Here is a 23,134-nt window from a genome sequence, read left to right as displayed (position 1 = left end):
TACAACACATATTATTACATCCAATACACATTGTACTTGTAAAATTATACAATTGTTTATATGTATCATCTATATGTATATATATATATATATATATATATATGTATATATATATATATAGATGATTATACAACATTGTATCTTGCATAAGTTCATTGTATATCTAGTGTTTGTTATGTGTAATAATAAAACACTTTACGTATCTTTCACAAAAAATTTTATGGCATTTGTTTTAAAAAATAAACTTTCTATGTAAATTGTAGTAACAATAATGTACACAATTTTGAAGTTTTGTATATTGAATAATTGTATACAAGTGTTATAAAAAAATTTAATGAAATAATTGAACCTTGTGCTGAATATTGTAATTTGTTTTAATTAAATTGAATTAACAAAAAAAGATATTTTATAAGTTTTTAACTCTTTAAAGTTAATTTTTGGTATAAATATATGATTAATTAATGAAGGATAATAAACACTTATTGGTGCTCACTATAGGTATGCATTTGTTAAATCAATAAACCTTCCTACATACACATACGCACATGAAAAGCATTAAGTAATGCATTTAAAATGTGCTTATGCCTTGGTCCTGCTAAATCTGGTAAAACCTTTTTAATGAAAAGATTACAAGGAGGTGACATGGATGATGCAACTCATACTGTTTCTACAAATGGCATTAATCTTTTTACCGTAAAAAATAAGACAGGTGAATTTGACATGGTCATTAAAGAAATTGGAGGTGGTATGGCACCAATATGGAAACATTATTTTGATAAGGTATATGTTATACTTTTTTGAATTATTAGTAAGACAAAGATATTGATATTTTTGAAACTTTTTAATTATTAGGTTCGAAAAATTATTTATGTAATGGATACAAGTAATCTTTGTCAGATAAGTGCAGCAGGAGTATTACTATATTCTTTGTTGGTAGACCCTAGATTGAAAAATATAAAAATTGCATTGACGTTAAACAAAATGGACCTCTCTTATCGTCAAATGCGTAATGAAGCCTTGCTTATGCTTCAATATACTCGCCTGCAAAAAGAAATTACGCAAGAACTGACTATATTTGAAACTAGTGGAATGACTGGTCTAGGTATTGAAAAATTAAGGGAGTGGTTATTTGATCCAGCTACTTTAAAATCTGCTATAATTGCCAATAAGTAGAATTAACATATAATATGAATTGATTTTATCTGAAAGTGAATATTTCTTTTTATTTACACTCAATCTTATGAAGGTATAAAGATTATACAGGTAGAGAGACTTATCAATATCTGACACCAATGTTATTTTAACATAATGTGTTACTAAATTCTTTTCAAATTTGTTTGTTTATCCTCAAAAGCATAAATATCAGAAGTAAAACATCATATCAGTTTAATTAATTTTCGTAATAGTTATAATACTTGATCAAAAAGTTCTTGAATTCATTTTAAGTAAGTACTATTTGATCGATTTTGATAATCATAAAAATGCGTTATGTTTAAATTTACAAGTAATATAGTATTAGAATAGGTACATTTTCTAAGAGAAAACCATTTTATCGATTTACATGAATAATTTATTCTTAAAATAAATTCAAAAACTTTTTGATCTATCTTTATGTGTACATATGAAAGTAAATAGATCACGTTATAATAGTAGAATCTAAATTAAAGTACAAGAGTTCAAGTGTACATTATTGAAAATAACTTTCATAAAATGAACAATAAATAAAATGTACTGCTCTGTTTTCTTGTACTATTAATGATAAATAGATAGTTGTACGCACATTTCTTAATTTATGTTCCAAACATTAAGACCTTCCTTAATCTATCCATCTCTGAGCTTCTCAAAATATAATAAACTATACAAGTCAGGCAAAACACTACATTTAATGTATTCTTGTAAGATCCTCTACTATTTTTACAAGATCATCTACTGTTGCTTCTTTCCTCATGCCACTAGAATCATCCATCTATAAAAAAGAAAAAATATTAAGAATGCAAAAAAGCTGAATAAATAAATTAATAAAACCTTTATTTACCATAAGATCCACTGCAACTTCAGCCATTTTATCAGGACTTAAGTCAAGAAAACTTTCAATTAAATCACCATCTATAAACCCTTCGCAATTTTCAACTTTTAGTTCAGTATTAAAACTCCTCCAAAATCTATGTTCTATTTTGCCAACACTTTTTATTACTTCTGTTAATCTGTATTCAAGATGTCTTAAAAATTCATAAAACGTAAACGGAATTTGCGTAACTAAACCAATTGCGCCACTGACGGTTCCAAATAATACACAACCTTGTGTTGGAGTACTTGATTCACCTAAATTTTGCATTACTAAAGATCCATGTCGGAAAACATTAACCATATCACCTAAATGAAATTGTCCAATTTCTTGCATTTGTTGTCTTTCATCTTCCGATGTAGCCGCACTAAAATTAATTTAAATTTATAATCTTACGATGTTAAAGATGCATGTACAGGCATAACGAAAAACGAGAAATTTTACCTGTCCTTTTGACAAACAAAGAGATTGAAACAATTCTCAGCGCCTAAAAATGTATCATCATCTAAAATTTCAACAGCAGTCATCCAATTTGGATTATAATCTCTTGCAATTTCTTCAAAGCTGCCTTCCATTGTTTTATATTGAAGCAATGTAAGAGACCTCATCAGATCTCCAACTAAAACAAAATCTCCTTTTGTTTTCAAATAAAGAGCAATGATATTATTGAAGTGGCTGCATTCTAGCCTGAGTTCTTTTTCAGCAGTCCACTCAAATAAACGGACAGTGCTGTTAATACTGGCAAGAAGTTTTCCATTAAATTCGACCAAAGAATAACATGATCCTTTGATTTCTTTTTCAGCAACTTGCGTGAGTTTTCCATCGTTCCAATGATATAAAAGTATTCTACCCATTTTTGGTTCAGTCTCGTCAGGATTAACAAGTGCAGTTCCAACCACATAATAGAAAGTGGGATCTTCGCCCAACTTTGTCGATATCAATGATAACGCATACTCATTAGGCATTAACATATGAGCATGTAAAACTTCGAAAGTATGTTGATCTATAATGAGCAAATTATGTACTTCAATTTCTTGACTAATATCACTTGCTGTAGGCTTATTGTGAGATGCAATGTGACTGCTACTAGATGTAGAAGCAGCTTGCGTTGATGCAGAATGCCTTACAATACTAACACCGCTACTATCTTGAATATCAACCCGCATAGTTATTACACCAAATGTTTGAGAATTTTCTTGATAAGCAATTCGTCTTGGTGACTCTCCAAGAGGAACTGTGCGAATGTGCAGCTTTTGTATTTCATCAATTGTTCCTATTGTTACAGTACTGTCGGTTGCTAATGCTAAGCTATCAGGATATGATTCTGCATTTAAAGAACACATATGATTTACTTCTTTCAAATTAACATTGCTGAATACTAGTTTGTGATTTGATGAGTAAATTACAGTAGGCCTATCAGAACATGCAAAAACATTGATGGTAGACAATGATCTGAAAGTTCTTAAAACTGTTGGTTGTGTACCTAAAGTAACTTTCTTTTTATCAGAAAGTATACCATTTTGTTTATGTAAAGTAAAATAATACATGCTACCATCTCCAAGAGCACATAAAAGGTATGTATTACCTTCAAAGCATGTCATTAAGATAGATCTAGGAATGATTTCACCTCCGAGTAATTCTTTATTGATTTCTTCCAAAGCAGGTAAAGTTAAAATACGGACAGAAATATCAGTCCATAAACCCACTGCAGCGATTTTTGCTTCTGTATTGCCATCTAATGGTGATATATCTAAACATGCTACTTCATACTGTAAGGTAGCAAATCCTTTTGGTACAATTTGTCCACATGAAATTTCCATGTAAAATAAATCATTTCCTGTAGCACAGAGTACTTGTGTACCATTGCAAGCTACGACACTAATAGTTCTTTTGTTCTCTGGTTCCCATTCAGAAACAACCGTTTTAGTTTCATGTGAAATCAATCTAGCAGATGTTGGCGTTATCTGGATAAATAAATCATTTGTAACATTCCCAGTATGAAAAGTTTGCTCATCAGCCACAAAGCCTGGAATATCTGTTTCTTCAACTTCTTCTCCATTTAAAGTTAAAATTCTGGTTTGTCCAACAAATGATAATACTAAGGTATTATCAAAATTGCCACCACCAATTCTAAGTGCCCACATACCCTTGATCCCTGGCAAATCAATACTCGCATGTTCTTCAATACCTATTCCATTTCTAATAATTCTAAGAGAACCTTCTTTGAAAGCTCCAGAACATGTAACCATCTGTCCTTGTCCTTGTCTTTCAAGATCGACTACTGCCATATCAACTATCGGTGCCAAATTAGTAAAGGTTTCCATTGGAACACAATAGGAACCATTTTCATCTGCTTTTGTAATCAATTTAATTAACTGTGAATCACCCAAACGACTACCAACAAATATTACTCCATTATCTAAGTATGTAATGCATTCTGGTATACTAATTTCTCCTAAAAGTTCAACTTTTAAATCTTTCACAACTTGTGTACCATCTGGGTTCTTTTCTTGTTCCAAAAATAGCATAAACAGGTGCCCAGCCATGTCTCCTAATAAATATCTGAGTCCTTGATTATCAACTTTAGCATAACATGTAATTGTACTCTGTTTAATAATTGGTGGTACTACTGCAACATATGTAGTTCCATCATGATACAATATACTTTCTTGACCTATTATTATTGCACCACAAATGGGGGAAGGAACAGGAATAACCATTGTAGCCTCGCGTTCTACATTGTCTTGTCTCCAAGGTATTTTAACAAATTCTTTATCTCTCAAAGATATTTCATGTGTTTTAACATGTCTACCATTGATATCTTGATGGATTAAAATTAAAGTGGGATTAGCACATCCATGAAGAAAATTCACATCTTGTACTTGTTGTTCATCCATTCGTATTGATGATGCTTTTAATTCTGGATTATCCTTGTCAAGTGGTATGATTTTAAAAAGCCCATCATATAATCGGAGACCAATTACACGTGCTTTAGGATCGATCACTGCTTTAATTCCAGTTTCAGATGCTTTTCCAATACGATCCGCCACATTTCCATGTGCTTTTGTTATGATTTCTATTTCTTCTCCTTCTCCAATACATTCCAGAATCATAGCGTTATAACGAGTAGTCAGAAGAAACAAAAGATCTTTCTTCTCATGCTACAGAAACAACATAATTCATTAATTACTGCACTTCAAAATTTGAATATTTAAATGATTGCACTGTATTCATTAATACATTATCACGTGTAGTCCAACTATTATTAATATGAAAACAAGGGAACGAACACATAATCGACAACGATTAAAATACGAATACCAGTATAACCTTACCGGCGGTCTAAAAAATTTTACGACTGCTATTTTCCCATAAATTCCAACTTCTTTCAATGGTCTTAAACCTTCTGGAGTAACAAGATAAATCTCTAATCGAACATTTTTCGCTAGGATGAGATTCAAATCCGTAGGTGAAGTAAAATTACCTTTGTAAGTAAAAAAGTAATTGTTTATCAACGTTGAATTTATTATGTTTTACGAAACAGATTTACTTACCAGTCACACATGCGGTGACAGCCGTAGGTTTATGTGCTGTTACTACATAATGATGAGACATTGCTCTCATATTTTACTCAACAATACTTTTCTATATTTGTTAACTATACGAGCCCAAGAATACACGATTATGCACTGGCCTTGCGTGGTTTTCAATTTCACGCGCCACGAAGTTGGCAACGTTTCACAAAGCAATTAAGCCTGGTGCACAATGAATGTACGATTTAAAACGATTTTTCAAGGTGTGTTTAGACTAAACAAATGAGAATGTATAAAATAGAGAACAAAAGTATTTGTTTGTGTTCGTTTAGCATAAACACCATCAAACAATCGACAACGATCATCAAACAGATTAATTAGAATAAATGTCGGTAAAGATTGAACTAAGGCTGAAAATTTTCAAAATACGCACGTATCTTATAGTTACTTGTAAAATGAGATAATAGAAAATTTCAATTGATAAATCGATCAATAAAAATAGTAGGACAAATTGAAAACCATCAAATTGAATCATATAAGATGTAAACGCATTGAATTGAAACAACATTCAAAGGAATGAATAATTTATCCGCTCAGTTTAAAAATTAAAGTCACCTTCAAGTAAATATGACATTGCTAATTAACAAGTATATTTTGATAAAAATGTTGAATAAAAAGAATTGAACTTTAAAAGTACTTAATATAGTTAAGAAAAATGAAAACACAGTACTGTGTACGCCATTCTTTAAACTGATATTACTTCATATATGTAACTTTTTCCTAGAAATCAAATTTTATAATCTTTTATGATATTAATCATGATTTTATTAAATATTTAAGGGATATCTACATTCCAAAACAGTAGAGATATCCTTAGATACTTTCATGCTATTGAATACTTTTAAATGAAGTTCATCTTTTCTTGCATAAAATTTTAGGAGAATAATTATAAGAAAATAAAGAAAAACTTAAAATTTATTAAAAATGTAAAGTGCAAAATATTTTTAATACATTACATATGTAGACCATAAACTAATATGTATCATTACATTTCAGGTCTCTATAATTATACAATATTTTTAATTTTTACAATATCACAATTTTAATATTAATTTGTATCATTTTATCATGTCTATACAGTTTTATGACTTATTAGTTGATGGTCTGTAAATTTTAAATTCATACAATCATCAATTTAAAGTGGCATTTCATCGTAAACAAACCATTTTAAAAATAATTAAACTGCATTGTAATCAATACCAATTTAAAGTAATACAAAATAACATCATAGAATGTATACCATAAATATGTAACTTTTGCAAATTTATCAAGCACATGAAAATGTAGCCTGCACAGATATAAATTTGCTTTTCTCATAAGATTAGGTGTGTATTTCCTACTTCATTACATGCTTACGTTGTTTACACAAAACAGTCTTAAAAGAAGTATAGGAAGTAAATTGTAAGGGCACATTCAAGGATAATCTAAGGTTACATATCCGATATCAGAAAGAGGATCAAGCTGATCAAGTTGATTTAAACCAGTCTTGCTTTCTAAATTGGTAGAATTAAAGCAAATATGCAGGACCAATGACGTATATAATACGACTTGTACATTAATTCTTGAAACACTGAATAGACTTTTAATATAAAAAACAACTTTTTATAATCTATGTGGGGAAATCAAAAATTTCTTGAATAGTCACATGACCATTCGAAAGGTTAACCAGGGTCATAGATGTCTTAGAATTCTCACTCGAGCTACTATCACAACTATCACTTTTACTATCAGAACTAGATACTGAACTGTCTTTCCTTTGACTATTTTCACGTATAGAGTAACCCCTATGCTCTGGAGAAGAGCTGGAACTTAAAAGAGGCCCACTACCTCTGCTCCTATTCCCATTACTTGTACTATCACTGTCCCTTTCGCTATCAACACTTGAAACTGTACTGCCATGTCTTTGGGCTCTTAAGGATTCATTTTCTCGCTTTAATTGTTCATTTTGTTGCATTAAATCGTCAATCCGTTGTTGACAAATTTTCAATTTTTTTGCCGATTCCGTATCTGTAGTACAACTTTTGCTTTCCAAATCTCTTTCTTCTGTTTGATGAAAATTTTTACCACGTAGACGTTTTGTCAATAAATCTACTTTGGCCTCTAACTGTAGATATTCTTGTATTAATTCTGATTTACTTAATGTACTTAATCTTTCGGCATGAAGGTCTTCATATGCAGTAGAGAATTCTTTAGTCAAGAATTCTTCTTCATCTTCTGGGGATGAGTAAAAATAGTCTTCATCAGAGTCAACACTGAAGCTAGAATCTCTAGTACGAGATGGAGCTGGTTTTTGAAATGCAGTAGGTAGCTCTGAAGATACTGCTTCTGAAAGTTTCTGATCGAGATCTGGAAGATCACTGTGATCATCCATAAGAAATTGTGTAGTGTTATACGGTGCTGGTGGTTGTCTACCAGTTTTTGCTAATCGACCTCTAGATCTATATCTTAACTGTTGTTGATATAATTGCTGCTTCGAATACGGCTTCAATTTTCTATGTTTAGGTTTACCTCTACGAGTTTTTCTCTTTTTTGCTGCAATATCAATTCCATCTTCATGTTGGCCTCCCTCTTGTTCTCCACTACCACTGCCACTTTCACACTTTCCAGAACTTTTTGTTAATTTAGTACACTGAAATAAAAAAATTTGAGTTAGTCATGTATATTTAATCTACTCTATTAACAAAGAATGAAAAAAATTTAATAAATATAATTTAGATATATTATAATAATGTATTATAACAAGGTGACCATCCATAACTGCAAAACTTGTTTGTACTACTTTTATATTGCATTTAGAACATGGGTATTTGTGTTTCCTATTTAGAAGAAATCTGTATAATAAGCAAAATTATTCAATATTTCAGCCACTTCAAATTATTCTGTACAATTCTTCGTAGAATAAACATTGATGCTGAAAGAGTGTTTTCATTAACTTTGATAGTAAATGCTATCAGCTGTGATTTAAATGTCTTAGAGGTAAATAGAATTCTAAAAAATATATATATTAAAAATCAAAACAAAAGTTATTCAATTTAAAATAAGGAATAACTAAACTAAACTGAATATAGTTGAATAATTTTTTATGCGGAGTAAATTTTTAAAACCATTTAAATCCAAGTTTTAACTGAAAAAGTTTGGTCATCTTAATTATGATAGATTTCGAACAAAATAATTTTGTAATTTACCATATAAAAAAAGTAAGATTACGATACTGATTAATGTTTAGAATTTTTAATTGTGTGCAAATCAAGAATACTAAATATATTGAAATAAAACAAATTCTGTATCTTACAATTTTCTCATTGATACAGTCAGTTTTGTTGATATTTTCACCAATAGGGAGCGGCACTTGTTTCGAAGCTGGCAACGATGACGCCGCAGGCGTCGGCTCTGCTTGTACGCCCTTCACGTCACGTACCTCATCAATGTCATCTGACACTTTCTCCATCACGGTTTTGACATTATGACTTTCCATATTTGTAATATTGACTAAAATTCGGCTATTTACAGCGGTACAAGCACTCATTACCGTTAAAAACACTGCCTCATCCACCGATATTCTTCACTCCCGCTTTACGAACCGTACGCCTTCACCGCAAACAGCGACTGAATCGCCATGTTTGATTTATCCGTGATTCCGTGCGATAGCAAAGCGCGACGTGCTAACGTTTCAGAGGAGTAGGGACATTTGCTCCGAGAGGTGGGGTGAATGTATTTGTCCCTACCGAACCACACCACTCTTGCTTATCCTTCAGGCCTTACTCCCTGAAAGACCATGGTGGACTTTCCTTGCAGGCTGTCGAGCACGGTAGGCTCCTTTGAGAAAAATGACGATGTAGGGGAAGAAGGCCCCACCACTCGGGTGTAAATATTTACTCCAAAAATGTTATCTAATATTAATATGTTTTATTTATGTATTAAATTTTATAATGTTTAGCATCTACAAATAATATTAGCCTCTTCCAAGTTGAGTATTTTTTAAATTAGTATTGTAGAAGAATTATACACGTTTCTAAAACCATCGATATTCAAATACCGGTAGAATTTGTATTCAGATGTTTGAATGGAAATAAAATAAAATTTTGAAATTCAACTATTCGAATATCAGCAGAATTTAGATCTCGGGTGTTCGAATTACATATACTAATAAAGAAATGCGAAACGTGATGTGTGTTATATCGAGACATATGTTCTTCAATTCCTAAATCCCTATATTCCTAGATTCTTATGCGTCTACATCCCTAGTGAACGTAGTATTTGATAATTCTACAGTATTGCAGTAAGTGGTGGGACTCTTCTTTTCTACTATGTTCGATATGGTACACATTGCTACTTTATCGGTGTTAATAAAATTTCATGTTTTTTAGGTGAAACAAACGACGATAACGATGAACATACGGTAAGCACGTTGCTTTACACAATACCTTTCGAATATCTCTGGGATCATTACTTATGCGTTCGTAATATAATTCGTATCGATTTGATTAAATTATCAATAATTTTACATAATTTAATGATCGAACTTTTGTATCAACAAATAATCAGTATGTGTATAAACAAAATATTTTATTACAAGCTAAGATATATTGTTTATTGTACGTTTTTATGGTGTTACTTATTACATAATTTGTAACTCGAGCTTGAAATATAATACTTTACCTAATGATTGAAGTATACAATACATTTTTATATATCTCCGCAAAGTATCTAAACAGAAACTAATTCTAGCGATGTTCGATCGGTAAGATCAGTTTGTTGCGGACACATACGTAGAAAGTAGCCTTCTCACAAAACTACTGATACCTGATTAGAACTAATGTTTTCGTGCAGCAGTTAAAACTTAAACTTTGTCCCGGTTGCAGGTTGTATGTAAATACATATCTATATGATGTACGAGATAAATATGTTATTCAATTATAACGCAGTTTAGTTTCTGCTTTCATTTGTGAAGTTTTCAACATCCAAAGCATTTGCAATATAAATAAAAGTTTATATATTAATTTGAGAAAATAGAAATACTTTTATCGTAATTAAAACATGTATATATACGTAATTATTAATTTATCATAATCGAAAAGAAGTGTAACGGGTTTGTTATATTTTAATAAAGCAAAATAAGATGTACGAAAGTTTATAGTTTAGAAAAAACACATATGTAGACGTAAGGCAAAACGATGTAGTTAAATTGTTTGCTAAACCGAGGTGCCCACTGTGTTTAGTGTACAATACATATACAACGACCTACTTTACACGTAGTTACATATAATTGTATTATGGCTTATTATACGCACTCAATTTCATACCTGCAATTGGATAGCTACACTCGGATTTCCTTTCACGTATATCATAGACAATATCTTTCGTAATTAATATACAATTCGCAACGTAAAAATCTCATTTACATTATCGCTTCCAAAGAGCGGAACGATACAGTTATACGAAGTTATTGTTGACATCTATGCAGTCAGGAACTTGATACTTTTTCTCTTCAAATACGATTCGAGATAAACTAAAGTTTTTCGATGCCCGTGACCGTGCTTCTTGCAACATTGCTGCAGGTTACACGCGCACGATCAAATTAGTAATGGTAGAGTAGCGATCAGCAAACATCGAGCATAGAAATAGAAATTTAGTAATGTTAATTTAATGATATCTCGTCGTTCCAGTCAAGCGACACTTACCACGAGGGCAAAAAAAAAAACGTTAACTTTTGTACTTTGAGTATGGACACAAGAAAATACTTACCAATTTTACCAATGATTTTCTTTGTTCGCTCAATGTAAGTATCGATCATAATTAACTGCAATAAATAATTGACTGCAATAACAGAAATGGTACAATACTTGTAAACGGTTTGATGCGTCTTTGGTGTTCAACAGAAATATCGATCAAAGCCGATGAGCTTCTGTTGTGTAATTTAAAATAATAAACTTTCGTGCTCGGTGAATGGGTAAGAGGAAATAATTCGTCTATCTTTCATGTAGATATTGATCTTGGTCATATATTTATAACTTTGCATGCATTCGACCTGTTTTACCACTTTAGAGATAAATGTAAAGGAATGGTGTTAAAACAAATGTTTATTATTTCAGACACACGTGTTTTCTCTTTTTAAACGCATAGTAATGTTAACGCGATTAAAAATTGTTATGCATTTATAAAAAAAGAAGAAATACCAGTGACTGAAAACATAGATGATAAAGACTGAGATTTATTAGCGGTAATTAAACCCGATTCCATTTGCCGTCCTTTAAATAATACGGACGTTACACTGTTGTGCTTTTTACGAAAACGACCGCTGAATGATTGTAGATGTTTAAGCAAACGTATTATCAACATAACGTACACATATTGTGTAAGACGGTATATGCAATAGAATATATACACTACTAATTTAAGAAGGGAATAACATACGTGACTAGCGCAACCAGAACCGTAGCTACAGTTTACAAAGCCCTGAGCAAAAATTATTTCCAACGTTGCCACTGAGTGAGATTACTGATAGATGTCGATTTGTGAAGTAATTAGTAAGTCCTTCGACAGTAAACCTATAAATTTGTATATTTCAGCGCACAGTCTAAAGTCTGTGTTTTCGGCGCAAGTGCTCAATCCAACACTAACGACGCTACTGAGTGCAACTATAAATACGTTCTCTATGTAGGAGACTCCTGCATCATCATTCTTAAAGACCTTTTTCTTGAAATATGAATTCGTTTTACTCAAATTGATCAATATGTATTTTTACAGATTTTCTATTAGAATGAATTACATAGGTAATAATCTTCGTCACGGTACGGCGAGGTCGTTAAACTTTTCAAAAACCAATCACGAAATTTCACCGATAAAATAACAGTTTAGAGAGGATAACAGACTGTTCGAGAAAACGTTGAAATCCATTATGATTGTGAAATCCTAGAACAAAATAATACGACCCTGGGAATTCAACTTCAAGTGCCACTTGACAAGGTTGCATTTACAACTTCGCTATTTCGAGATAAGGACTATAGTGTTATTTAAAAAAAAAATAGAAACAAGTATGTAATGTCAAGTCTTGAGGAATAAATTTTTATGAACCAACCTTATTTGCAATGTATTTTCAAAAATCCCAAAGTTCAATAGTTTAAACATCCAAATTTAGAAATTTAAAAATTTTCAAAATTTCAAAATTGTATAGTCTCAAATACTAAGCTTATCGTAGTCGAACTAATGACTATTCGTTTCAATTTTTTCAATGTAATCTGGCACAAAAAATGGCGCTTAAAAATGCACTTTGATTGTCCGAGCGAAAAATGAATTTCAAGTTTGCGTCGTACGGTCCTGAAAAAGGCTCGAGCTTATCTACTCGAAACTCTTGTTTCGGTCTTCGAATTTCACGTTCCTTTACATGACTGATTTACAACTGCACTATATCCCCCAGATCGATTATACGTATCTTAATTTGGCTTTTACTATTCGACAATAAGAATCAAAAAGTCATCGTTACAAAAATATATTAAATGAATAGTAAAGTGTTCGAGATGTATAGTTTGAAACGATGAGATTGGTGTAATAATAATCCAAAGTATAGTGAATACACGTAAATGCGCTATGCACATACTATATGTTTCTGTTTCAAACCTACTTTCCGACAGAACTCTCTCGATGTATATAAATGTATCTTAATGTATGAAACGTAGAATATTTTTTAGTTAATTACTGCGTGTTATACCTGTAGATAAATTATGCAATCCTGATTCCTTTCAGTCGTATTAAAAATCGATTTTTTCATTTCCCATGTCAAGTAACTTAAATTTAAGGACATAATTATAATTATAAGTAACCATTAAGCATAATATATATATATATATATCTTTCTGCATTTCAATATAATGTAACCATTCTAACATGTATATTTAGTGTATCACATTAACTAACTGAATAAAAAATGTAATTACAAACTTGTTTATCTTGTTCTAATCGATAAGGAAAAAATAATAATTTTTTTTTTTTTTAACAAATATTTTATTTTGTATTTGAAGTTTTTGCGTTAATATAAAAAAAGCATCAATTTTGCGGTTCATATAAATTTCGTAAAAAACATTTGCTCTATAATTATGACGAGAAAATGTTTTCCGTATTTAAGGAAATTATCAAGGTATAAAAGAAGTGATTATTCCTTATGTAATGTACGTGTAAATATACTGAATCATAATACGCTTAAGGTCAACAACCAGTTGCACAATAATAAAAAATTTAAAGAAGATTTCTACGTGATATATGTATAGAGACATATATTCATTTTATTTTAAGTGAAGATAGCGATTAAAAACCTATTATTATTTAATAACGAAGGACATGAAATTTTTATTATTGCACAAAAGATATAAATTATTTATTCATTTAATTAAAATGTTATACACACTAAATGGATTTTATAAAGTCACCTTAATTTCCGTCATTATATCATTTTACAAGTTATTTATTACATTATTTTGTACAGTTCTACTATAAAAAATATAACAAATATCACTATATCCCTAAATTAAGTCTGTAATATATTACATAAGAAAGTTTTAGGCACATGCACATATAACATATAAAGTTACCTTTGTAGATAAATAGATATATATATAAAAAAAAAAAAAAATAAAAAAAAAAGAACAAAATAAATATCATTTCCACGTACAATTCTTCTTAAAATATACATGCAAGTGCACGGAAATATATAAGATACTTAAAAAATAATATTTAAAATATTAAGATAAAATCTGTTCAATGAATGTCAATAACTATTTATAATTATATTAGAAATTTAGTTAATAATTGTGATCAATTTATTCAATCACAAGTTCATACTCGTCCACTTCATTAAATGATTTGTTAATACTATCAACCCACTCCATTAGCCTGTTTTCTTGTTCTGCTTTCATTTTATTACCTTTTTTCCGCTTTGATTCAGGTTCAAATTCCAAGTCTTCTTCTTCTTCATGATCAGTTTCATCTGATAAATTGAATTTCACTGCTCGTTTACGTTTGTATGAATATCGTGGAGGCTACAATATATAAATATAGTACAGTACATACATATAAATACAGATAATAGTTACTAAAATTTAATTTGAAATTCCGAAAAAATTACCTGTTTAAAGTGAGTTGGTTCGCAATCAGCGAACAGTGGAACTTCTGGTATATTTTCCGAAACAGATTCATCCATTTCGGAAAAAACATCAAATGTATCAGAAAAATTTATAATATCTATTTTAGTTTTCTTATTTTCTTTGATAGGCGATTTTTTTGCAATTAATTTTTTGGTTTCTACATTTTGTTCTTTTCTTACATCATCTTTTAATTTATTACTCAGTAATTTGTATTTTATTTCACCGATTGATAATCTTGCTAAAGGTCTGTTGTTATTTTCTAAGTTCGTTTGAATGGCATTGTCCTGTTTTTCTTTGTCATTTGTATTTTTACATTCAATAAGCAGTACATCCTGATTAGAATCTTCTTCATCAAAACCAAATGCATTTTTTAAATCTGTACCGGATTTGTTCATCTTTCTATCTGATTTGCTACTGATTGGTGTTGAACATACATCATCAAAAATTCTATGAGGTGTTTTAATTACAGTACTTTGTGGCATCTCTGCTATGTTCAAAAAATTATTTAAATTCGATTGCCTCAATACTCTTAAATTATTAGAACTTAAACGATTCTGTAAGCCTGATGGTCCAGGTTGAGGATCCATATTTTCCTTCTGTTCATCCATTTGTACACGTAATGCACTTTTCTTAGGGCTTTGAGATTTAATTTTTTTCTTTTTAAAAACTTTTTTACTTAAATAATTTGTCATATTATTTTCTTTACTCTTTCTATTCTCCTTATTTTCTTTATTCTCTTTATTCTCTTTATTCTCCCTATTTTCATGATTTTCATGATTTTCATTATTTTCATTACTTTCATTAGTGCCAGAGCTAAATGTATTATTTATGCTGAAGTTAATCATGCTGGGTGATTGTATGGTTGATGGCTGTATGTTTTCAACATCACTTGTTACCAATTCATTTATACTTTCTCCTAAATTAGACTGTAAAGACTGATTCATGTTTGTAATTTCTGTTCCAAATTTTCTTGACACCAATGGAGTTTTCTTTTTTAAATTAATAGTATTTACATGTCCTTCTGCACTTATATTTTCATTATTTCTTTTTAAAATTTTTGTGTTTATTGTATCAACATATGATTTGGTTTCATTATTTAAAGTTCTTACAAACCTATTACTAGCAATATCAAACTTTCTATTTTGTGGTGTACTTTGGAATACATTATTTACCTGTGAAAACGCAAATAATGGTGGTAACCTCCATGGACTAGCAATGTCTGAATCCTCTGATAATTTCTTGATTGGTGATAAAGATTTTCCAAACAGCGAACGATTAAACATGTTCTTTTGTGGTACCGCAAATTCATTCTTAAAAACGTTTGTTGGCCTAAATGGCCGAAAATCGTTTGAATTTGATATTTGCGAATTATTCATTATTGTAATCTTTTTATTATTTAACTCTTCTACTGATACAACTGTTGGTTTTGTAATATTATTATTCTCTACTTGCTCTTCATTTATATTTCCTTCCGTTTTATGAATATCTGTTTCTGTATGCAAATTGTCTTTTGATACAGGTTCAGTCACAGGTTCTACTGAAACCTTGTTTTCTTTAGACTCTGCAGAATCCTTTTCTGTTACTTTTTTATTATTTTTCTCCTCCTTTTTTTCTTCAAGTTCATTAACTTCTTTAACCTGAAATTTATCTGGCGCCTTCTTATCAATTTTTGTTTTTTGTACATTATTATTTACACGAATATTTTTCTTTTTTTTACTTAAAAATGCTTTCTTAAGAATAAGCTTTTTCTTACGTTTTTTAGGTACCTTTTCTGCAGAATCATTAGCATCAAATTTGAACTCGTAAATCTCATTACTATTTTCTTTAGAACTTTCAAGCAGAACACATTTATAAACTGGTAATCTTTTATTACTTACATTCAATTTGTTTTCTAATATAATACTACAATCTTTTAAATTAAAAGGATTATCTCCTTTTGTTGATGTTAAATCATTTTTGTGCACTTTAGCATTTTTAAAAGAACGCAACACTCTCATCTTTGATTGATTCATGAAGGATTCTTTTAACGACATTTGTCGCTTGTTAGAGATATTTTCACTTATCTCATTCCTACTGTTTTGTCTCTTAATATCTTCTGTCTTATTTCTATCTAAATTACTGGAATTATTAAATGTTACAGTTTTTGCAGCTATGATTCTATTATTATTAGTAGTCTCTTTAGATCGCTGTTTACATTCCTTATTTTTCTGGTTTTGTTTTTCAGCAGTTTCTTTATCCTGTGAAACTGATACAATGGTTTTTTTCTTAGATGATGCATTTCTTGTTTGCATTATGGATCTTGTACTAGTTACTTTACTTCCAGTCTTTGTTTTTGCCATTTTATGTGACATTCCTTATTTCAGCTGTTATCGGTGAACGTGTTACATGATGTAACATTTAAATCTAAAACAAGATATATAAAGTTGTTAAATTAAGTTAAATTTACAAGTTTTAAATTAACATTAATAGCAGTGACTATTGTTAATCTGTAGCCGTTAATCTATTGCTAATGTTAATAGACACAATTAACTTACACAAACCATACAATTACAAAATTTCTAGAACTTTCTACATTATGGAAAAATGTATTTATCTATCATTTATTTTCTACAGAGCAAATAAATAATAACTAACCAATGTTAACGATATTTTCATTGCCTAAAATTTCACTTTTAAATAAATGAATCCAATTTCCGTAACATATGAAGCACCAGAAATATATTTCCTTAATTTAGTTAAAGAACTTTTTTCTGTTATAGGTAATATTTACCTAAAGCAGTCAGTGTTTTTTATAGTCCACTTGTTTTATAAAATATAAAACGAATAAATCGTAGTAATTCAAAACAGTGTTACTTTTACGACGTAAATAAAACCGGTTAAAAACTGTCCATATGTGATTATATGTATAGTAGATTGAGAACTGTGTAGCAAATTGTGCATTATAGATGGCAGTTGGCACTTTAGTAGACGGAGGACAAAAGTATATAAATAGTATAACAAAAAAAAATAATGTATTTTAAAGTATACTAAATAAAAGACTACTAAGTATATTATCTCGAATAAAGAATATGTTCTCCCGTTAAATGAATTACGCTCCGAAGTGATCAACAAAACGAAAAAGCGTAAATGCGTCATATCTATAATCACTTCATTCTATGTTCAGATATTGAAGAGTTTGCCGCCAAAGTTGCGATATTAGACAAATACCTACATTTTATAAAAGCGTATAAAAGTAATAAAACTTTAATTTGAAACAATGGAAGGATTTGATGATCCAGGAATATTTTTCTCTGATAATTTTTCTGTAGGTGAATCGAATGAAAGCCAAGTTAATCTTCAATTTTCAAAAAAGAAATTTATGGAATTTATTAGACAATTTCATGAAGGCAATTTTAATTATAAATATAGGTAATCACATAAAATATTCAAAGTTATTAATTCTTGTTAATTAGTAATAATTGTATAATATCTTTGCAGTTAATAATGTAATATCTTTCTAGAGATACCTTAAAACGCAATTATAATCTTGGCCAATATTGGGTAGAGATAAGTTTAGAAGATTTAGCAGCATTCGATGAATCACTTGCAGAAAAAATTTATAAACATCCAACAGACTATTTACCAATTTTAGAGGAAGCTGCAAAAGATTTAGCGGATGAGCTCACAGCTCCCAGACCTGAAGGCGAAGAAAAAATTCAAGATATACAAGTATTGTTATCTTCAGATGCACATGCAAGTTCCTTAAGAGGAATGAAAGTAAGATTCATTGTTAATATAGAAAAACCTATATTTTTAATGTGTTCAATGTAATTTTATAATTTTCTTTTTAAGCCCGATGCAGTTTCAAAACTTATAAAGATACCTGGTATTGTCATATCAGCGTCTGGAATCAGAGCAAAGGCAACAAAAATTGCAATACAATGTCGTTCTTGTAGAAACATACAAACTAACATTTCTATTAAACCCGGCTTAGAGGGCTATGTTTTACCCAGGAGATGTACAACTGAACAAGCTGGTCGACCAAAATGTCCATTGGATCCATTTTTCATAATGCCAGATAAATGTCATTGTGTTGATTTCCAAGTTCTTAAGCTACAAGAGTTACCAGATCAGATTCCGCAGGGAGAAATGCCAAGACATTTACAATTATATTGTGATCGTTATTTATGTGATAAAGTTGTACCAGGAAATAGAGTTCTTATATTGGGAATATATTCTATCAAAAAAGTTTCTAGAACTGGTGGTAGAAGTGCAAGGAAAGAAAAAACATTAGTCGGTGTACGAGCACCCTACATAAGAGTTGTCGGAATTTCTGTAGATGGAGAAAATACAGGCAGTGGTACATTATAAATTAAATTTGGAAAATCAATATAATTTATTTAAAATACTTTTACTTACTTTTTTATTATTTTCAGGCACTCATCCAAGTGTTACAAATGAAGAAGAAGATTTATTTAGACGTTTAGCAGCAGATCCTAACTTATATGAAAGAATTGCTAAAAGTATAGCTCCCAGTATTTTTGGTGCATTAGATATTAAAAAAGCTATAGCATGTTTATTGTTCAGTGGATCCAGGAAAAGAATGCCAGATGGTCTTTGCAGAAGAGGAGACATTAATATTTTGATGTTAGGTGATCCAGGTACAGCTAAATCACAGTTATTAAAGTTTGTAGAAAGAGTTGCACCTATCGCAGTTTATACATCTGGAAAAGGAAGTTCAGCTGCTGGCTTAACAGCATCGGTCTTAAGAGATCCAGTGACAGTAAGTTACTACTATTTTTACTTTTAATGTAATGTATACAAACATATTTATGAAGATGTTCTATTAATTCATAGAGAAATTTTGTCATGGAAGGAGGAGCCATGGTTCTCGCAGATGATGGCGTCGTTTGCATAGATGAATTTGATAAAATGAAAGAAGACGACAGAGTTGCAATACATGAAGCTATGGAACAACAAACAATATCCATTGCGAAAGCGGGAATAACTACAACACTGAATACTCGTTGTTCCGTTTTAGCTGCAGCAAACTCAATATTTGGTCGTTGGGATGATATAAAAGGAGAAGAAAATATCGACTTTATGCCAACAATTTTATCGCGTTTCGATATGATATTTATTGTTAAAGATGAACACGAGCACACTAAAGACATAATGTTAGCCAAACACGTGATGAATATTCACACCAATGCTACTCAAGTTACGGATCAATCTGCTGAAGGAGAGTTACCATTGCATGTTTTGAAGAAATATATTCACTACTGTAGAACGTAAGGCTTTGCAATGTTGTTTTTATATACTTTTTTATTCTCAATTAATATTTATACTTTTTGAAGGCGGTGTGGTCCACGACTTAGTAAAGAGGCGGGAGAAAAATTAAAAAATCGTTACGTCGTAATGCGAGCTAGTACAAGGGAACACGAGAAAGATACCGAGAAAAGATTGTCTATCCCTATAACAGTTCGTCAATTGGAAGCTGTTATAAGAATTTCAGAAGCTTTAGCTAAAATGAAATTACAGTCTTTTGCCACAGAAGTTCACGTAAATGAAGCACTTCGACTTTTCCAAGTTTCCACTTTAGATGCTGCAATGTCTGGGTCATTAGCTGGTAATCTAAAATTTTGTTATTATGTTACTATTATATTTATACATAAACACTAAACACACTTGAAAAATAGGTGCAGAAGGATTTACCTCGGATGAAGATCATGAAATGTTATCTCGTATTGAGAAACAATTAAAACGAAGATTTCCTATTGGAAATCAAGTATCAGAACAAAATATTGTTAAAGATTTTATAAAGCAAGGCTATCCGGAACGTGCCATTTACAAAGTTATATACACAATGATACGCCGTGGAGAACTCCAACATCGTATGCAACGTAAAATGTTATACCGATTACTATAGATTATTATAGATTGGAACGTAACATATTTCTTTCCATTTTATGTTGTGCATTTATTCATGTATTTTTCATTTTGTACTTCATTTCTTAATTCGCAATATATAAATATACGCTTACTCAAACTACATATTAATAACGTTCTAATTAGGATTGTAATTCGTCTTTGAATGGATAATGCGGATGCTTTTCAACGCTAAAAGAAAATAGTTTTGTACAATTATGAAATACAGACTTTTTTTTTAATATACTTACCCTTTGAAAAATAGAAAATTAAAAATTCTTCCATAATGATCCTTATCTAAGGTTTTTAGGAGTTCCATTTCTTCTTTGTTTAATGTAAAATCAAACAAATCAATATTCGCTTTAATTCTTTCTGGAGATGAACTTTTTGGAATTACAACAACACCTAATTGTAATAGAAAACGCAGTAAAATTTGTGCCGGTGAACGTTTGTGTTCTGTACTTATTTTTTGTACTATTGGATGTCCCAAAAGATCTGGAAAATCTTCAACGTTATGATTGTATTTTGTTTTAAAATGTTTTTTTGCTCCTGGTGATGCCAAGGGACTGTACGCAGTTACAATAATATTGTGCATTTGGCACAACTTTCTGAGTGAATTTTGTTGTAGGTAAGCATGTAATTCTACCTAACAATACAAATTTTATTAACATAACATTCTTGATATATATTCTTCATGCAAATATCTTTGCATCATCTTTAACTAAAACTTACTTGTAAGTTACTTGGTTTAATTTGTGCATTCTCCCATACGTTTAAAATTTGTTTTTCATTAAAATTACTTAGACCTATGGATCTTGCTCTACCTTTTCTTACTTGTTCTTCCATTTCCTAACAATAAATTTGAAACAGATTATTACAATTGTAGTTTATTATATTATTAGTTAATACTGTTATGATTTTGAACCTTCCAGACTGAAACAGGATCCGTGTCAAAGTCTAGAATGTAACTTCCATCTTCATTAGTCGCTGGAGTACAAGTACTTTCATTTAATTTAAAAGCAAAAGGCATGTGAATTAAGTACATATCCAAATAATCCAAACCAAGTTTCTTCAGCGATAAAGTAATAAATTTTTCTACGTCTGATGGTCGATTACCATAATTCGGTAACTAATAAAGTAATAAAATATTCAATAATTTCGTGCACAAAATTTTTGGAAAATTTAAAGTAAAAATACCTTTGAAGTTACAAACAGATCTTCGCGCTTTCCACCTTCTGCAAACCATTTTTTTAATACAGTTCCAATTGCCTCTTCATTGTTATAATTGAATGCAGTGTCGATGTGTCTGTAACCAACGTTTAAAGCGGTTGACACAGCACTTTCAATTTCTTCTGGTTTAGCCTGCATTAAGTATAACAAAATTTTGTAATCGGAAATAGCAATTCTGATTTCAGTTTTATGTATCATCACATTACCTGCCATGTACCTAAACCAACAGTTGGCATATCATATCCTGACAGTAACTTTACTGTATGCATAATTCTTTGCCTTAAATGATTTGATACTGCAAAACATAATAGCAACTATTTAGAAGATTGTATAACACAAATTTATACAATAACATTGTTTGTAAATTATTGTAACAACATTTAACATTACCATAAATTGTTATCTTTTGTTAAATGACAATTACTTGATTTGTGAAAATATAATTTCGGTACAAAATCAATTTCTAAAGTTAGATCAAACTTGTACTGTTCTAAATACATAAGTCCACATCAGTCTACATTTGACAGAAAGATTGCTAGACGTTTCTCGCGAAGACGCGTATTGATCTGTAGTGTTTTATAGATTACATCAATCGAAATGGGTCAGAGAAAATCATTATTTAAGCAATAATTCATTTTTGAAGATATTTTAAAATTAAAATACTTTAAAAGACGATTTGATGTACAAATATAATGATTTAAATCGACCGGTTATTTTATATGCCCACGGTGGGTCTATAATATTAAAATTGTACAAAATATTTAAAATAAATATTTAAATTTGAAGTAATAAACTTTTAATATTAATAACGTACGCAATGGTTTAACTCCTTGTCGTTGTTGACTTGTTACAGAAAAACAATTGACAAATTGATATTTTGTGCATTGGTTTGCTTGTATGTAAAAGCACCAACGACATTTGAGCATGTTCATTAGAATCATAATAAATTGTAAGAAAAATGTAACGAATTGAATATATAATAGTATACGAAAGTAAATGAAATCTTATAAATGTTATAAGGGATGCGTAAAATTGCCTTCGCGCGTTTCATTAATTTGAACTGTGTTGTCGCAATGATTTTATCGATATTACTTTAATCGATATATAGTATTGAATATTTTCAACTTTCACAATTATAATTTTATAACATAACAATATATTGCAAATAATATTTAAATATAATATAAACGAGTATATTGATA

At 30.1% G+C, this 23,134-nt stretch overlaps 6 protein-coding genes and 1 long non-coding RNA gene across 28 annotated transcripts; 3 read left to right on the top strand and 4 right to left on the bottom strand.

Annotated features, from left to right (window-relative positions):
- The first annotated feature begins 366 nt into the window (after positions 1-366).
- Positions 367-1,959, top strand: LOC100879274 (ADP-ribosylation factor-like protein 16). Of its 2 annotated transcripts, XM_076536484.1 has the most exons (3): positions 367-498; positions 627-780; positions 853-1,959. In XM_076536484.1, the coding sequence occupies exons 2-3, from the start codon at positions 643-645 to the stop codon at positions 1,171-1,173; spliced, it is 459 nt and encodes a 152-aa protein (XP_076392599.1). In that variant the 5' UTR covers positions 367-498; positions 627-642; the 3' UTR covers positions 1,174-1,959. The 2 variants fall into 2 exon arrangements, with proteins under 2 accessions (XP_076392599.1, XP_003707351.1); XM_003707303.3 differs by having other exon boundaries at positions 428-780.
- On the bottom strand, positions 827-6,027 carry pic (DNA damage-binding protein pic). Of its 3 annotated transcripts, XR_013039638.1 has the most exons (6): positions 5,620-6,025; positions 5,401-5,549; positions 2,510-5,226; positions 2,036-2,432; positions 1,781-1,966; positions 827-1,041 (listed from the first exon to the last, which is right to left on the bottom strand). XR_013039638.1 is itself a non-coding variant. In XM_003707302.3 (5 exons), exons 1-5 carry the CDS (start codon positions 5,687-5,689, stop codon positions 1,883-1,885), a joined length of 3,417 nt encoding a protein of 1,138 aa, XP_003707350.1. In that variant the 5' UTR covers positions 5,690-6,024; the 3' UTR covers positions 1,738-1,882. The 3 variants fall into 3 exon arrangements, 2 of the variants coding, with proteins under 2 accessions (XP_003707350.1, XP_012150314.1); XM_003707302.3 differs by lacking the exon at positions 827-1,041 and having other exon boundaries at positions 1,738-1,966; positions 5,620-6,024; XM_012294924.2 differs by lacking the exons at positions 827-1,041; positions 5,401-5,549 and having other exon boundaries at positions 1,738-1,966; positions 5,620-6,027.
- Positions 6,028-6,555: 528 nt separating this feature from the next.
- LOC100881876 (Hexamethylene bisacetamide inducible) lies at positions 6,556-9,184 on the bottom strand. Of its 2 annotated transcripts, none has more exons than XM_003707412.3 (2): positions 8,951-9,184; positions 6,556-8,287 (listed from the first exon to the last, which is right to left on the bottom strand). In XM_003707412.3, the coding sequence occupies exons 1-2, from the start codon at positions 9,182-9,184 to the stop codon at positions 7,268-7,270; spliced, it is 1,254 nt and encodes a 417-aa protein (XP_003707460.2). In that variant the 3' UTR covers positions 6,556-7,267. The 2 variants fall into 2 exon arrangements, with proteins under 2 accessions (XP_003707460.2, XP_012150306.1); XM_012294916.2 differs by having other exon boundaries at positions 8,844-8,980.
- A 155-nt stretch (positions 9,185-9,339) lies between these two features.
- Positions 9,340-12,735, top strand: LOC143265269 (uncharacterized). 16 transcript variants are annotated; one of them, XR_013039651.1, is made up of 4 exons: positions 9,340-9,466; positions 10,026-10,057; positions 12,228-12,315; positions 12,406-12,735. It is a non-coding gene; the product is annotated as an uncharacterized LOC143265269 (long non-coding RNA). The 16 variants fall into 16 exon arrangements; XR_013039659.1 differs by adding an exon at positions 11,325-11,437 and having other exon boundaries at positions 11,538-12,735; XR_013039650.1 differs by lacking the exon at positions 12,228-12,315.
- A 1,360-nt stretch (positions 12,736-14,095) lies between these two features.
- On the bottom strand, positions 14,096-17,725 carry LOC100881767 (uncharacterized). 2 transcript variants are annotated; one of them, XM_003707411.3, is made up of 3 exons: positions 17,566-17,725; positions 14,777-17,198; positions 14,096-14,690 (listed from the first exon to the last, which is right to left on the bottom strand). In XM_003707411.3, exons 2-3 carry the CDS (start codon positions 17,144-17,146, stop codon positions 14,472-14,474), a joined length of 2,589 nt encoding a protein of 862 aa, XP_003707459.3. In that variant the 5' UTR covers positions 17,147-17,198; positions 17,566-17,725; the 3' UTR covers positions 14,096-14,471. The 2 variants fall into 2 exon arrangements, with proteins under 2 accessions (XP_003707459.3, XP_012150294.2); XM_012294904.2 differs by having other exon boundaries at positions 17,430-17,566.
- A 136-nt stretch (positions 17,726-17,861) lies between these two features.
- LOC100881660 (Minichromosome maintenance 5) lies at positions 17,862-20,826 on the top strand. The gene is made up of 7 exons (XM_003707410.3): positions 17,862-18,203; positions 18,296-18,551; positions 18,627-19,134; positions 19,211-19,557; positions 19,632-20,065; positions 20,132-20,403; positions 20,474-20,826. The coding sequence occupies exons 1-7, from the start codon at positions 18,052-18,054 to the stop codon at positions 20,701-20,703; spliced, it is 2,199 nt and encodes a 732-aa protein (XP_003707458.2). The 5' UTR covers positions 17,862-18,051; the 3' UTR covers positions 20,704-20,826.
- Positions 20,082-23,000, bottom strand: LOC100879049 (aldo-keto reductase family 1 member A1). 2 transcript variants are annotated; one of them, XM_003707301.3, is made up of 8 exons: positions 22,747-23,000; positions 22,139-22,227; positions 21,900-22,064; positions 21,628-21,831; positions 21,435-21,551; positions 20,954-21,348; positions 20,490-20,894; positions 20,082-20,408 (listed from the first exon to the last, which is right to left on the bottom strand). In XM_003707301.3, exons 1-7 carry the CDS (start codon positions 22,871-22,873, stop codon positions 20,846-20,848), a joined length of 1,146 nt encoding a protein of 381 aa, XP_003707349.2. In that variant the 5' UTR covers positions 22,874-23,000; the 3' UTR covers positions 20,082-20,408; positions 20,490-20,845. The 2 variants fall into 2 exon arrangements, with proteins under 2 accessions (XP_003707349.2, XP_076392581.1); XM_076536466.1 differs by lacking the exon at positions 22,747-23,000 and adding an exon at positions 22,323-22,563.
- Between the last annotated feature and the right edge of the window lie 134 nt (positions 23,001-23,134).

This window comes from Megachile rotundata, chromosome 10 (genome assembly GCF_050947335.1).
Source record: "Megachile rotundata isolate GNS110a chromosome 10, iyMegRotu1, whole genome shotgun sequence".
In the NCBI taxonomy this organism is placed as follows: Eukaryota; Metazoa; Arthropoda; class Insecta; order Hymenoptera; family Megachilidae; genus Megachile; species Megachile rotundata.
Note: the sequence above shows the minus strand (reverse complement) of the source record. Positions and strands in the feature narration are given on the sequence as shown.